Source organism: Tiliqua scincoides, chromosome 4, assembly GCF_035046505.1.
Source record: "Tiliqua scincoides isolate rTilSci1 chromosome 4, rTilSci1.hap2, whole genome shotgun sequence".
NCBI classification, from domain to species: domain Eukaryota; kingdom Metazoa; phylum Chordata; class Lepidosauria; order Squamata; family Scincidae; genus Tiliqua; species Tiliqua scincoides.
In genome coordinates this window covers 113746107-113762148 of record NC_089824.1, presented here as the reverse complement: position 1 = coordinate 113762148, position 16042 = coordinate 113746107, and the positions used below count along the sequence as shown (strand labels likewise).

General features: G+C 48.0%; 1 protein-coding gene across 4 annotated transcripts in view; it reads right to left on the bottom strand.

The window, feature by feature from the left end:
* Nucleotides 1-16042, bottom strand: part of RALGPS2 (Ral GEF with PH domain and SH3 binding motif 2) — a 193099-nt gene that overhangs the window by 117213 nt on the left and 59844 nt on the right. For all 4 annotated transcript variants that reach the window (XM_066623551.1, XM_066623548.1, XM_066623549.1 and 1 more), the window contains one exon: nucleotides 11725-11775. In XM_066623551.1, coding sequence (XP_066479648.1) covers nucleotides 11725-11775 — 51 coding nt within the window. The remainder of the gene's footprint in view (nucleotides 1-11724; nucleotides 11776-16042) is intronic.

Here is a 16042-nt window from a genome sequence, read left to right as displayed (position 1 = left end):
AGAAGGCCAATTCTATGCTTGGGATCATTAGGAAGGGTATTGAGAACAAAACGGCTAATATTATAATGCCGTTGTACAAATCGATGGTAAGGCCACACCTGGAGTATTGTGTCCAGTTCTGGTCGCCGCATCTCAAAAAAGACATAGTGGAAATGGAAAAGGTGCAAAAGAGAGCGACTAAGCTGATTACGGGGCTGGGGCACCTTCCTTATGAGGAAAGGCTACGGCGTTTGGGCCTCTTCAGCCTAGAAAAGAGACGCTTGAGGGGGGACATGATTGAGACATACAAAATTATGCAGGGGATGGACAGAGTGGATAGGGAGATGCTCTTTACACTCTCACATAATACCAGAACCAGGGGACATCCACTAAAATTGAGTGTTGGGCGGGTTAGGACAGACAAAAGAAAATATTTATTTACTCAGCGTGTGGTCGGTCTGTGGAACTCCTTGCCACAGGATGTGGTGCTGGCGTCTAGCCTAGATGCCTTTAAAAGGGGATTGGACAAGTTTCTGGAGGAAAAATCCATTATGGGGTACAAGCCATGATGTGTATGCACAACCTCCTGATTTTAGGAATGGGTTAAGTCAGAATGCCAGATGTAGGGGAGAGCACCAGGACGAGGTCTCTTGTTATCTGGTGTGCTCCCTGGGGCATTTGGTGGGCCGCTGTGAGATACAGGAAGCTGGACTAGATGGGCCTATGGCCTGATCCAGTGGGGCTGTTCTTATGTACTCCCTATAGTAAAATTTTTGCCAAGTACTCAAGCTCCAATTATCATTTCACCTTAACTCTGGATCAATCAGAGGGCAGAGCTTTTAAACTCTGAAAAGTTTCCTTTCTTGCTCAAGTAGGCTCATTTGTTTCTATAGTAACTTTCCTGGGAAATTCCAGCCAAAGTCAACCTTTTATTCTCCTCTGTTCCGTTTTGCAAATGCTTTCTGCAGCCTGGTTCTGTTTTGCATTCAGCAGAGATGTGTTTTTTTTTCAGTACCAGGATGGGATCCTCCTTTCGATTTGAAGCAGAGTCCCAGGCTACAATTAAATGTGTGTTGGCAACCTTCAGTCTCGAAAGACTATGGTATTGCGCTCTGAATGGTGGTTCTGGAACAGCATCTAGTGTGGCTGAAAAGGCCAATTCGGGAGTGACAATCCCTTCCACACCGGGAGCAAGTGCAGTCTGTCCCTGGTCTGTCTCCCTGGCTATGGGCCTTCCTTCTTTGCCTCTTTGCCTCAGACTGTTGGCCAAGTGTCTCTTCAAACTGGGAAAGGCCATGCTGCACAGCCTGCCTCCAAGCAGGCCGCTCAGAGGCCAGGTTTTCCCACTTGTTGAGGTCCACTCCTAAGGCCTTCAGATCCCTCTTGCAGATGTCCTTGTATCGCAGCTGTGGTCTACCTGTAGGGCGCTTTCCTTGCACGAGTTCTCCATAGAGGAGATCCTTTGGGATCCAGCCATCATCCATTCTCACGACATGACCGAGCCAACGCAGGCGTCTCTGTTTCAGCAGTGCATACATGCTAGGGATTCCAGCTCATTCTAGGACTGCGTTGTTTGGAACTTTGTCCTGCCAGGTGATACCGAGGATGCGTCGGAGGCAGCGCATGTGGAAAGCGTTGCGTTTCCTCTCCTGTTGTGAGCGAAGAGTCCATGACTCGCTGCAGTACAGAAGTGTACTCAGGACGCAAGCTCTGTAGACCTGGATCTTGGTATGTTCCGTCAGCTTCTTGTTGGACCAGACTCTCTTTGTGAGTCTGGAAAACGTGGTAGCTGCTTTACCGATGTGTTTATTTAGCTCGGTATCGAGAGAAAGAGTGTCGGAGATCGTTGAGCCAAGGTACACAAAGTCATGGACAACCTCCAGTTCATGCGCAGAGATTGTAATTCAGGGAGGTGAGTCCACATCCTGAACCATGACCTGTGTTTTCTTCAGGCTGATTGTCAGTCCAAAATCTTGGCAGGCCTTGCTAAAACGATCCATGAGCTGCTGGAGATCTTTGGCAGAGTGGGTAGTGACAGCTGCATCGTCGGCAAAGAGGAAGCCACGCAGACATTTCAGCTGGACTTTGGACTTGGCTTCGCAGTCTGGAGAGGTTGAAGAGCTTTCCGTCTGATCTGGTCCGGAGATAGATGCCTTCTGTTGCAGTTCCAAAGGCCTGCTTCAGCAGGACAGCGAAGAAAATCCCAAACAAGGTTGGCGCAAGAACACAGCCCTGCTTCACTCTGCTTCGGATGTCAAAGGAGTCTGATGTGGAGCCATCGAAGACAACAGTGCCCTTCATGTCCTTGTGGAAAGATCTGATGATGCTGAGGAGCCTGGGTGGACATCCGATCTTAGGGAGAATCTTGAAGAGGCCGTCTCTGCTGACCAGGTCGAAAGCCTTCGTGAGATCTATGAAGTCTATAAAGAGTGGCTGTCGTCGTTCCCTGCATCTCTCCTGCAGTTGTTCGGGTGGGAAGTCTCGGGGCTGGAGGACGTCATCCTGGAGAGGAGGGAAACAATCCCCTAGGGGGGACCCCTTCTCCAGGGGATGGGGCAGCTTAGGAGCTGCACGCCTGAGGTTGGGACGAAGCCTGATCGTCCCCAGAAGTCTCCCCACGGTCCTCCTCTGCCTGCCTGCGCTTCTCCAGGTCGCCCACCAAGGCTTCAAGGGAGCGGATGCTCCCTGAGACCCTGGAGCTCCTTGCACCGAGGACACACCCATGACTTATGCCCCAGAGGCATATAATCATACATGTGGCACTCGATGCAGAACACTGGATGGCCCCCACCCTGCTGCTGGCTATCTGACTGCATAGCTTTTTTTTTGTTGTTGTTGTTTTATTTAGGGGTACTTTTAAAAACCCTACACTGGTTAGCAGCCCTCTTCTCAAGGGAAGAGGAAGGGCAGTGTATGGGGCTCTGGCCTCCTCGCCCAGATACTAAACTCTCGGTTTACCTGGCACTTAGTTCCCAGAGGCACTTGGGGTCCCAGAGGCCACACGCGTCTGCAGAAGAAAGCCCCATTATAGTCAATGGGGCTTATTCCCAGGAAAGTGTGGATGGGATAGCACCCCCAGAGCCCAATCCTATGCATGCCTGCTCAGAAGTAAGCCCCATTTTAGTCAATGGGGCTTACTCCCAGGTAAGTGTGGATGGGATAGCAACCCCATAGCCCAATCCTATATATGCCTGCTCAGAAGTAAGCCCTATTATAGTCAATGGGGCTTACTCCCAGGAAAGTGTGGATAGGATTGTGACCGAGTACCCTTCCTCTAAAAGTCCCAAAGGGCAGGGAGGGTAGCTTTGGGAAGTTGCAGGCAAACTGGCAAGGAAAAGGGACTTTTGGGGACCCTTTTCAGCCAGCCAGTCCTTAGGTTGGGGGCCTCAGCAGACTCGCTCGCTGTGTACCTGCGTGCCCGCTTCTGGCTCCCTCTTCTCACTCACGCCGCAGCTCCCACCTCTTGGCTCCTCCGGGCTTCTCTTGTTGGGCAATCAGCATGAAGGCAGGCAACAACTGCCTTGGTGCCCAACCCTATGCATGTCTACTGAGAGGTAGGCCAATGGGGCTTACTCCCAGGAAAGTGAGGATCAGGTTGCAGCCTGAGCTGTGCTCAGCAGCAGGAGCAAGCTCCAAGCAGACTCTTCAGCTGCTGCATGGGATGCAAAGCAGCCACAACCTGGCTTCCCTGGCTGCTCCCTTGCTTGTGCTGCCTGCCACGGGAGGCTCAAAGCAGCCTCTTCTCCCGCAGGAGGGTGTGCTGCTGCTGCCTGCCTCCTCTGCTCCTGCAGGACCTGAGGCAGCCTCGCGGCATACCAGTGTGCCACATCACAGCAGTTGAAAACTGCTGCTCTAATGTAGTCTGTATGGTCTGGTATGGTCTGGAGGTCCATCATTGGGGTGGCAGAATGAGTTCTCGCAGTGGGTGTCACAAGCCCTAGTGACACCGCTGCATCAATGTACATTGAAAATTACATAAGAGTAATAAAAAGACAAGTCCATATCCTAAGGGGCTAGAAAATGACACAGGGGATATGACAGAGGGAAGGAAGGTGATGGAGGCAGGAATAAAGCATATACATTTCTTAGAGTTTCACATACTTAGGTCCCAATCCTATCCAACTTTCCAGAGCCAATGCAGCCCCAAGGTAAGGAAATAAACACTCTCTTATCTTGAGGAAGCCTTTGTGACTGCCCCTCCCACAGGATGCAGTGCATGTCCTGTTGGCACGGGTGCATCAGTGCTGGAAAGTTAGATGGAATTAGGCTCTTAAGCTCACTTAGAATAGGGAATGCTGATTAAGGCATGGTGCCAAAATGTTCTGGAAAAAGTGGGTTTTCAGTTGTTCAGGGAGATATTACCAGACATAAAGGGCAGCAAGGGAGAAAGGATGGGGTTGTTTGAGGGAGCAAGGTATCTTTGGATAGTTGAAGATGATGGAGGAAGAGCGTGGCCCATGAGTAGGAGTAAGTCAGGAAAGACACCACAGAGGGTTATGGCCACAGAGGACTTTGATTGCAAGATCAGGGAGTTGATCCAGGATCAGATGGGAAGTCTGTGAAGACGTTTCAGGCAGGATGTGACACAGTCTGTATGACAAATAACATGAATAACCTTAGTAACAAAATGCTGAATAGAGGCGAGGTGGAGGACAGGATTCAGAACAAAAGCCAAATTATGACACTGTAGTAAACCAACCTAAAATGTGTTGACTTTGTAACTAATGTTTTTCCTTTTCAGCATCATGGAATGTTTGAATGTCACTGATCAATTAAATATTTCTTCCATATTTAAATTCACAAGGTATAAAATGTTCAAATATTTTCCTTACCACTGGTATGAAGGTGAGCCTCTAAACTGGAAAAGGTTACAAATCTGAACAGCAAAAATACACTTAATTTTCCATTAGTAGAGGTGCTTGTTTCCAATAAAATGGGATTACAGTCTAAGTCTTACTGAACACAGTGGGCTCACTTCTGCATAAAATAAATAATGTTTTCAAACACCACTATCCATTACCAGTCTGACTTACCTACTAACCATTTATCAACCACATTAAGCCATTTCTGCCCAATGTTGCATATACGCAACAAGGATCAAATGCGTACACCTGTGGGCTGGGCAGAAATGGTTTAAGAACTCCAGTGGGTGTCAAAGTTCTAACCATCTACTTTAAAATAAAGATGGAAAAACTTGGCATTCATGTATATGTGCACACACATGCAGAAAGTATTCAGTTAGTGCTAAAATAGAATACTATTTTACTAAATACTAAAATAGAACAATATAGTTCTACAATCAAGGATGATAACTTGAGTCAGGTGACTCAAGTCAATCACAAAAATCAGCATTTTTTACTGACTCATGGAGACTTGAGTTACACTCAGCAAAACACTTGTGTCTTCATCCACTTGGGTGACTCAAGTTGCCTGCCAATAGCTACTGCTTGGGCCGCCTCCATCTCACCCAAAAAAATCTCTTGCAACAATCCAGAAGCCAGGTCTGCACGTGTGAGGACCAGAAGCAAGGTTCACTATGTTCAGTGACAGGGACTGGAGGGGGGAGTGGTTAACTTTTTTTCTGTTTGCACTAAAAAAACTTGCAGGGTCTGGTGATGCAGAAATAGTAGCAAGTTTTGCAAAAGTATCAATTTTACCTGGCTTAGCTGGCTCCATAATACACATGTGGCGCCTGCATGTTTACAGAACTGAGGGGAGGGGGGTGGCACCTCTGGTCCCTCAGAGCATCCATTGGACAGAGGATGCACCTCCAGGAGAGGGACAGGAGCAGCCTTTTCCCCCTATAGGGACAAGTGGGTTTTGCAATCCGAAGAAGAGTTTGCAGAAAACAGGCTGTCTTTGAGCGACAGAAAAGCAGCCACCCAAGGCTTGCATGCTCATTGCAGCCTCTTGCAGCTGCAACAAGCAGTTGTCTCGTATGTGCTCCCTCATGTTCCCAACACATCCAGTCCATCCAGGCAGACAGCCTTAGTTTTTGGCTAGGCAGGCAGAGCAGGCTGTCATTGGGATATACTTCTCCAGAAGCAGCAGCTGCAATAGCTGCACCTTTCTTTTTGGTTTTTTTTTTCTTATTCTACTCAGGGAAGCGTTGTTCTATTCTACTCAGAGGTTGCTCTAATGGGTTGCACAGCGTTTTCAAAAAGTATTTCCTTACTAGCCAGAGAGCTTCAGGCTAACTTTAGCTTATGTGGTGTTCCTTGCAGCCAGTCTGATCTCTCATCATCAGCCAGCCTAGTAGGCAACAACATATTACAGGTGTGTGCCACTTAACAACACGGATATGTTCTCCAGTCCCTGTTATGCGATTAGGTCATTAAGTGAACATTCAATTCAATCTATTGCCTTTTTTGTGTAAACAGACACTCCCTGCCAGACACTAGCTGGCTGCACAGGTTACTGGAGACAGACTACCTTTTCTTTGCATTAAGAGCCTCTCTGTTGTGTAAACAGACACTCTGCTGCAGGCTATGGGAGATATGATTGCCTCATTAAGAGCATCTTTATTGTGCTTTGACCACTGTCATATATGCAGTTATATATAGATCGTTCAGCCAATAGCTATTAAGCGGTGCACGCCTGTACTTTCTTTTAGAGATTGCATTAGGTAGTCAAAACTTTAACAAGCGAAAGAAAGAAGGATTAGTGTTTACTAGTTTACAGCTCCATCAGACAGTTCTATAGTGTGCTTTCCCTGCAGTAAGACAAGTTTTCTGTTTTGGGGGGGTTTACCAGAATAGTGTGGGCAGGTTCAGAAGACAACCCAGAGAAGATTATAGATAATCACTCAGATCATCATCACAGCTACCTCACTGACTTAGTGTTCAGTTTGTTTCCAAACTTGGCACTGTCAGTTTGCTGACTACTGTGCTCCAGCTTTTCCTAAAGAGGAGACAAGGTGGGGTTCTCTCTCTCTTTGATTGTGGGTGAGGTTAACACACAGCCTCTCTACAGCACAGACAAGCTCTTTATTATTGGGGGGTTTGCCAGAACAGTGTGGGCAGTTACAGAAAATAACCCAGATAACATTATAGATAATCACTCAGATCATCATCACAACTACCTCCCTGATTTAGGGCCCAATCCTAACCAACTTTCCAGCCATTCCAATGGGGTGTGTGCTTTATCCTGCATTGGAAGGGCAGTCCTGGAAATCTCCTCAAGGCAAGGGAACATTAGTTCCCTTACCTTAGTGCTGCATTGCAGCTGGAAAGTTGGTTAGGACTGGGCCTTTAGTGTTCAGCTGCCACTCTAGTCTGCTTCAGTTTCTCCTAAAGAGGAAAAAAGGTAAGGTGGACTCTCTCTCGCTCTGATTGTGGGTGAGGCTAACATACAGCCTCTCTCCACCAGCCAAGACAAGCTCTCTGTTTCTGGGGGTGCAGAGAAGTGAAGGCATAGGCTCTCCCCCTTCATTATTATTAGTTTATAATATTCATTGCTTCCTCATTATCAGTCAGCCACTGAATTTTTAAAATCTATGTTCTATCTCTCTACTACTAGGCAACACATGCACTGCCTCCCAAAGCGAGGAGAAGCTTGCTAGAGCCATCAGTTGATAGGGAAGGTCACATTGATTATAGTAGGTGAAGTTGACAGGAGCCAGCTGAGACACTGGGATACACATACATTCTAGATCTGTGAGTACTCACTCCTTGTCACTGTTTCTCTCTTATTCTCAGGGAAAACCGATCCTTCCTTCCTCCCAAGAATCTAAAATATTTTGGCCAGTTCCCTCTACTTGACCTGCCCAATACAAAGTGGCAGGCAGTTCTGGCAGCAAACTAAAATGCCTTCCATAGAAATAGTGTATTTTTTCCTTCCCGTTCCTTCCCTGTCCAACTTTATTGAGATACATAAGAAGAGCGCCACTGGATCAGGCCAAAGGCCCATCAAGTCCAGCTTCCTGTATCTCACAGTGGCCCACCAAATGCCCTGGGAGCACACAAGACAACAAGAGACCTGCATCCTGGTGCCCTCCCTTGCATCTGGCATTCTGACATAGCCCATTTCTAAAATCAGGAGGTCGCACATACGCATCATGGCTTGTAACCTTTTATGGACTTCTCCTCCAGAAATTTGTCCAATCCCCTTTTAAAGTCATCTAGGCCAGATGCCATCACCACATCCTGTGGCAAGGTGTTGGCAAGACCAACTACACACCGAGTAAACAAATATTTTCTTTTTTGTGTCCTAACTTTTCCAACATTCAATTTTAGTGGATATCCCATGGTTCTGGTATTGTGTGACAGGGAAAAGAGCACCTCTCTATCCTTCCCGTGCATAATTTTGTAAGGCTCAATCATGTCCCCCTCAGGCACCTTTTTTCCAGACTGAAGAGCTCCAAACGCTACATCCTTTCCTCATAAGGAAGGTGCCCCAGACCAGTAATCATTTTAGTTGCTTTCTTTTGCACCTTTTCCATTTCCACTATGTTAGTGATTCTCATAAATTTAGCACTGGGACCCATTTTTAGAATGAGAATCTGTCAGGGCCCACCAGAAGTCATGACTGGAAGTGACATCATCAAGCAGGAACATTTTTAATAATCCTTAGGCTGCAATCCTACCAACACCCAGGAGAAAATCCCATTTACTATCACTGTTAAAAAAATATGCTCCCCCGCTTCCGGTCTACACTCCAGGCAGCCCGCTGTTTCTGGAAAACCAGAGGCATGTCTCAGTGGTGCAATGAACACTATCTGGTAGTGGCGACCCTGTGACGCCCCTGGTCCACACTACAGGTCAGTTGGTCATTTCTGTAAGACCAGAGGCGTGTCTGAGCTGTGCCACTGGAGCACTGGCTCCCCCACCTTTGTTCCTGACTACAGGTCAACAGAACATTCTGTTAAGACCAGAGATATGTCTCTGAGCAGCACAACAAGCTGCAAAGGTCAGGCAGCTCAAAGTCAGGTGAAGCAGGTTGGGTTGCAGATCTGAGGTGCATCATTCCTCCCTGCCTGTGTGCTGCTTGCTTGACATGCAGAGGACTGTCTCATGTCCAGGATCCAGTTAGGCTGGGTCAGGGGACAACCTCTCCTGGGGCCCCTGACTTACCTCTAGAGGGTAGCAGCCCCCAGTCATGGATCCCCCTTTCCTCCTGGGACAGGTAGAGATCCCGTCCCGCCCTCTGTAGCGCTGGCCCCACCACCCAGGAAGAGTAGGACCGGACAAGTCTGCGCCTGGCTTGCCCAGCAGACAGGATGCGGGCGACCCTCTGCTCGGGCCAGCGGGCTGCCACCCCTCCCAAACCAACTGCGGCGGTGGCGCATCTCCACAGCGACAACCAGGCGGCCAGGTGCAGAGGACAGCCTGCCAGTCTGCCTGGCAAACTCAGACATCCCCACCTGATTACATCAGTGGGCGACAAAGCTTGCCACTGGCCCCGGAACCCCAAAGGGGCGGGACAGGGGCTCTGGCGGGGGGCGCAAGCCAGCAGCAGAGGAGGGTCCTTTGGGGGGATTGATCCCCCACGGGCAACGGGAAGCCCCTTTCCAGAATCCAAGCCTGGGGCCAGACACTGGTCCTTTTAAACCTGCCAAGCCAGGAAGAGGCGGGGTTAGGAGCCCTGGGGCTTCTTAAGGTCGGGCCAGCCCATGATGACAGTCAGTCTGGAGAGAGCAGGCTGAGGGGAGGTAGGAGGCTGGAGCTCCAGCCTTCCTACCAGTGACCCAAGAAGCCTGCCTCTAGCCTGAGCGGGGGAACCAGGATGCTGTCAAACACACACCCCCCATGGCAGTCTGAGGCCAGCCCGACCAAGACCACTGGACACACTAGAGAGAGAGAAGCCGGACTGGCAGCTGGGCATTCTGGCCCAGGGATCCTTGCAGAACGTCCTGTGCCCTAGCCCCAGTGGGCACCAGGATCCCCACAGGCTGTCATTGGGCACCTGGATAGCAGGTACTTTGGCACCCTCATGTCAGAGAGGAGAACACCCCTCCATTAATCCAGAAACACGAGGCAGCCTCTAAGTTGGGAGCTCCAGCTGCAATGGGCTGCCTGTCTCCTGTAACTCTCATGAAGCTTCCTTTATGGCCTGTCCAAACTCTGATGCCTCCCTGCGGGTCCCTGCCGGACAGCACTGTCCCACCATCTGTACTGATGTATAGTGAAATTGTGTGTGGTGGGGAACAGGTGTTCCCTTGCTGGCTGCTGGTACTTCTCCTGCCTCCATTTCTACCTGGAGTTGTTGCCCAGCATCCACCCATGGTGACATATGCTGCTGTGTCAGCCCCACCTGTCCTGGGCCTACTAGAATGCCTGACTGTCTGCCTCCAGGCCATGCCAGTTCCTGACCCTGGTGAAGCCCTCTTTTTGTAGCTTAGGCTGCTGCAGTGCATAACCCTATCTGCAAAGAACTTCCAAGATGACTTGCTGGTGCCAAAGTGGCCTGGGCCTGTTTCCCCTCTCTCCCCACCATACGTATCAGAGTATAACCTCCTATCTTGCAGATGCTTTATAGAATTCTTCACATGTTTCTTCCTATGGAGGAGGAGAACTGGGACAACTTCCCATCTCTAACTTATCAGAGCATCACAGTTCATTCAAACTGTTGCATCAATAGTTTTTTGAAAATTTCCCACCACCACTCCCATCTTGAAGAACAGAACACTCCTCTAGTCCTCTGGAAATGCCATGCATGCAGTCAGTCATTGAGTGCCTGCCCACTTGGCAGCATGTTGTTTTCCAGCCTGCATCCCTGCTGATGGGGTGCATGTAGTTCCTATGGGTGCTGCCAGCCAGGCCAGCCACCATCTTGTGCCAGTAGCAGTGCCACCACCAGTGCCCTCTCCAACCCGGGGATCTGGCCTCCCTGGTAGCAGGTAGGCGCCCTTCCTGCTGCTGCTGATTTTGGGGGTGGACAAGAGGGCTGGGGTGGGTGAAGCAACCCTCTGACACCTCTGGTCCACACTACAGGTCAGGGGTGTCTCTGAGTGGCGCAACAGACGCTGACTAGGCAGCTTACAGTTAGGTGAAGCAGGATGCTGCTTGCTTGACATGCAGGGGGTTCTCCCATGCCCAGGATGATAGGCTGTTATTATTGGATGCCTCAATAGTGGGTACTCTGGCCCCCCCCTCCAGAAGAGCCCTCCTTTCTTCCATGCATGACAGTAACTATCAGTCACTGTGTGGTTGAGGAGCATGTCTCTTTCCAGCCTCCCCTTCAACCTGCCTGTGATTTGGCTAAGATCACAAGGGCTTACATGTGGGCTTCCCCGCCCCATTCCATCCCATGTCCTCACCTTGTGAGCTAGGATGTGCCCTCGCTCCCTCCTAGTTGTGCCCCTGATGTGGGGGGGGGGGAGTTGGTTTTATCACAGCTGGGGTGGGAAGGGAATGGGTCGGCGCATTCTGCACTGCTGCCTGACAGATGGGATGGCAAGGAGTGTTTAAAAGGAGCACCATAGCACACAGAGAGCCCAGCACCAGCTCCATTTTCTTCCATGGAGCCGCGGTGGGCTTTTTAAAGGGAACGACTTGAGAGCCTAGACTTTTCAAGTAGCAAAAATGCTCCATGCGACTCAGAAAGTGCCCCCGTTATAACTCATTTTCGAGTCAAGTTGTAGGGGGCGGAGATTCGAGACTTGACTCAAGTCAAGCCGTGCTTGACTTACCCATCCTTGACTAGAATACTCTTGTGTATCTAGAATATTTGTGGGGGTAATATTACAATATTACAAGGAACCTTCACCAATTTCATGTAAAATCAAAAAGTTTTTAGAGCACTTACCTCTGGTTGAATAGCTTTAAATACAGGAATATCCATCAGTGTTATCTGACCCTAAAAACAAAAAAATCAAACTATTAGAAAGTTAAGATTTGTTTTTCTTCACGATTCATGTTTCAAAGTTTTGTTTCCTTTTTATGTTTAACGCTACAAAAGTTCCCAGCAAAATGATTCTGATGTTGATGTCCCTGCAACCATGACATCCAAGCTACCACTACCGGATAAGGGAAGTGGAGATAGATCAAAAAGAGCTCAGCCAAATCCCTAACAATTCTGGCAGAAGCTTGGATACTGGGTCTTGCAAGAAAAGGAGAAGCAATGTGATTTAGCCTTAAACTGTGCCTAAATCTGAAGTAGATATAAATCTTGTCAAATCATGTCGAAACCTTGCCTACAGTTATTAAATTCAACACAGATGTCAGCAGAAAATCGCAAAGGTTGTCATATTAAATTTTTTTTTAATTGAATAGTTGAAACAATAACTTAGTAACCTTAAAATGATCACTTAGTACAGGGGTGTCAAACATAAGGCCCGGGGGCCGGATGTGGCCTGCAGAAGCTTTTCATATGGCCCTTAGGCTTTCAGTTGCTGTGTAGTGCTGAGGTGTTACTGCTGAAAGGGCAAGCCCACGTGAAAATCAGGCTCTCCCGTATCTTGAAATATGAACATAAGAACATAAGAACAGCCCCACTGGATCAGGCCATAGGCCCATCTAGTCCAGCTTCCTATATCTCACAGCGGCCCACCAAATGCCCCAGGGAGCACACCAGATAACAAGAGACCTCATCCTGGTGCCCTCCCTTGCATCTGACATTCTGACATAACCCATTTCTAAAATCAGGAGGTTGCGCATACACATCATGGCTTGTACCCCATAATGGATTTTTCCTCCAGAAACTTGTCCAATCCCCTTTTAAAGGCGTCTAGGCTAGACGCCATCACCACATCCTGTGGCAAGGAGTTCCACAGACCAACCACACGCTGAGTAAAGAAATATTTTCTTTTGTCTGTCCTAACCCGCCCAACACTCAATTTTAGTGGATGTCCCCTGGTTCTGGTATTATGTGAGAGTGTAAAGAGCATCTCCCTATCCACTCTGTCCATCCCCTGCATAATTTTGTATGTCTCAATCATGTCCCCCCTCAGGCGTCTCTTTTCTAGGCTGAAGAGGCCCAAACACCGCAGCCTTTCCTCATAAGGAAGGTGCCCCAGCCCCATAATCATCTTAGTCGCTCTCTTTTGCACCTTTTCCATTTCCACTATGTCTTTTTGTATATGTCAAGATTTGTATATTTTCTCTTTCATCATTTGCAGCTAATGAGTTCCTAACTGAGAACAAAAGTGTTTATTTTTGGTTATGACCTGTTTAATGACTTCGCTTCTTGCCTAATGACATCACTTCTGGCCCTCAACAGGCACCATGAATGCTATATGGCCTTCCGTATGAAATGAGTTTGACACACCTGACTTAGTAGGTACACAAACAGTATAGTTAGGAACGCAAGATGATCCTTGCTGGATCAGGCCAAAGGTCCATCTAATCCAGCTTCCTGTATATTACAGTGGCCCACCAAATGCTTCAGGGAGCACGCACAAGATACCTGCATCCTGTTGTCACTCCCTCGCACTTGGCATTCTTAGGTTGCATATACCCATCATGGTTTGTAACTTGTGAAGGACATTTCCTCGATAAATCTGTCCAATTCCCTTTTAAGGGCATCTAGACCAGATGCCATCACCACAATCTGTGGCAAGGAGTTCCACAGATTAATTACAGAATGTGTAAAGAAAGGCCTTTTCGGCCTTTAAAGCCACACTAGACGCTGTTCCAGAACCACCAATCAGAGCGCGATACCATAGTCTTTTGAGACTGAAGGTTGCCAACAGAAACAGAAAGAAATATTTCCTTTTAACTGTTCTAACTCCTGGCACACAATTTTAATGCATGTCCCTTGGTTTTGGTATTGTGCAAGAGGGAAAAGAATATCTCTTTATCCACTCTATTCACACCTTGTATGATTTTATATGTCTCAATCTTATTCCTCCTCAGGTGCCTTTTTCCAAACTGAAGAGCCCCAAATGCTGTAGCCTTTCCTCAGGGCCAGCCAGCTGTAGGGCCCAAAGCAAAACATTTTTGAAGGGGCCCCCACCCCCACATGGCTCCCCTACTCATCAGGATAAGCAGCAGCAGCAAGGCCAAGGGTTGGGGGGGGGAGATTTCAAGTCTGTTAGACCCAGGGGCTCACCCATGCTCACCACACTCCCCTCACTCTTCCATCATCATGGAAGATTCCATGCCAGAGCATCAACTACACAGCAAGATGCTGGTTATCAACCCCTATACTAGGCCATCTGGAGACTGGCAGTAGGGCTACTCATGGAATTTGGTTAACATTTCATTAAAGTAAGCTAACTGCATAATGATTACATAGTTTGTTGTTGTCACAGTTCTCTGCATGTCTTCCACACTGATCATATGCACTTCTGGTTCATTGCCCCAACAGCCCACAGTGAGTCAGAAATGTATGGCCTCAATTTGTTCTTGTGTATCCTACTATTTCAGAGGTCTTAGCACTCCATGAGAGAGCACAGTACAGTTCCCACTCAAATAAGCTAATATTGAGTACAAATTCTTACACACCTCTGCCTGACTGGTCAAATGTCCTAGACAGGTAGGTGTGCGAGTCCTCAGGGCAAACTGCCCTATAGCAGGTGCCACCAAGCCTTCTAGTAGCTCATCCAGTTCTGGTTGCCACATCTCAAAAAGGACATAGTGGAAATGGAAAAGGTGCAAAAGAGAGCGACCAAGATGATTACTGGGCTGGGGCACCTTCCTTATGAGGAAAGGCTACAGCGTTTGGGCCTCTTCAGCCTAGAAAAAAGGCGCCTGAGGGGGGACATGATTGAGACATACAAAATTATGCATGGGAAGGATAAAGTGGATAGTGAGATGCTCTCACATAACACCAGAACCAGGGGACATCCAGTAAAATTGAGTGTTGGGAGAGTTAGGACAGACAAAAGAAAATATTGCTTTACTCAGCGTGTGGTCGGTCTGTGGAACTCCTTGCCACAGGATGTGGTGATGGCATCTGGCCTGGATGCCTTTAAAAGGGGATTGGACAAGTTTCTGGAGGAAAAATCCACTACAGGTTACAAGCCATGATGCGTATGTGCAACCTCCTGATTTTAGAAAAGGGCAGTGTCAGAATGTCAGATGCAAGGGAGGGCACCAGGATGCAGGTCTCTTGTTATCAGGTGTGGTCCCTGGGGCATTTGGTGGGGCCGCTGTGAGATACAGGAAGCTGGACTAGATGGGCCTATGGCCTGATCCAGTGGGGCTGTTCTTATCCTCCAGCCAAGGGGAAACTGAAGTCCTATGGGTGAACTGCCCAACAACTGCAAACTCTGAGGTCATACACATTCCAGGGACTCAAGCCTCTGGTTTCCTTCATGGAAGTAGACTGAGTGGCCTGACTTATATGGACCAGTTCCTTTGTACTCTCAAAGGACATAAGCCTGTAAAAATAAATGGTTTATTTAAACAATAGAATTATGGTTACACTTTACTTTGAAAGGCATTTAGATATTTGAGAGAATACATTCCCTTACCTTGAGGAGACCTCCATGACTGCCTCCCCACCACAGAATGCAGTACACATCCTGTTGGCTGCAACAGTGCTAGAAAGTTGGATAGGATTGGGCCCTAATTTTACTTGTTCCTAATGCAACCTGGATCTTCCCAACTCCTAAGCATAAGGAAAGATAGCTCTCCTACCTGTCATACCATGGCTGATACAAACAGATGTCCATGATGGAATGGCAAAAAGCAGCTCACCTCATCCCAACAGGGTTTTTTATACTTTAAAAAGAGTTCTTAGCCAACCAGAGATTTGGGACTGCCAAATCATCTAGCAAATGACCTCACTGATCACAGCTGGTTCCCATTTCCAATTAGTGATACCTTGAGGTTCAGTATGTTATCAGCCTTTTAAACTGGTGAAAGTGAGATTCCTGATGAGCAGTTTTTCAGCCTGCTAACAAGTTCTGTCCCCACAGCTGCTGCAAAATGACTGTGGGCCTGCAAGATGAAGTCACATCAAAGCCAATGACGTGTTCTTCACACTTATCATGCCCAATAAACATGTCAACATGCCACCTGACTGCCTTGGTTGTGATGCATGAGTAGTACCTAACTTATTGCCCATTTTAAGATTATACTGGTTACGTACTGCTCAGGCACTACTCTGCACAGTAGGGAAAAGAAATTTGAGAGAACATTGGCAGTGAGCCTAGGACTTATTAGGGAGAGTTTCTATG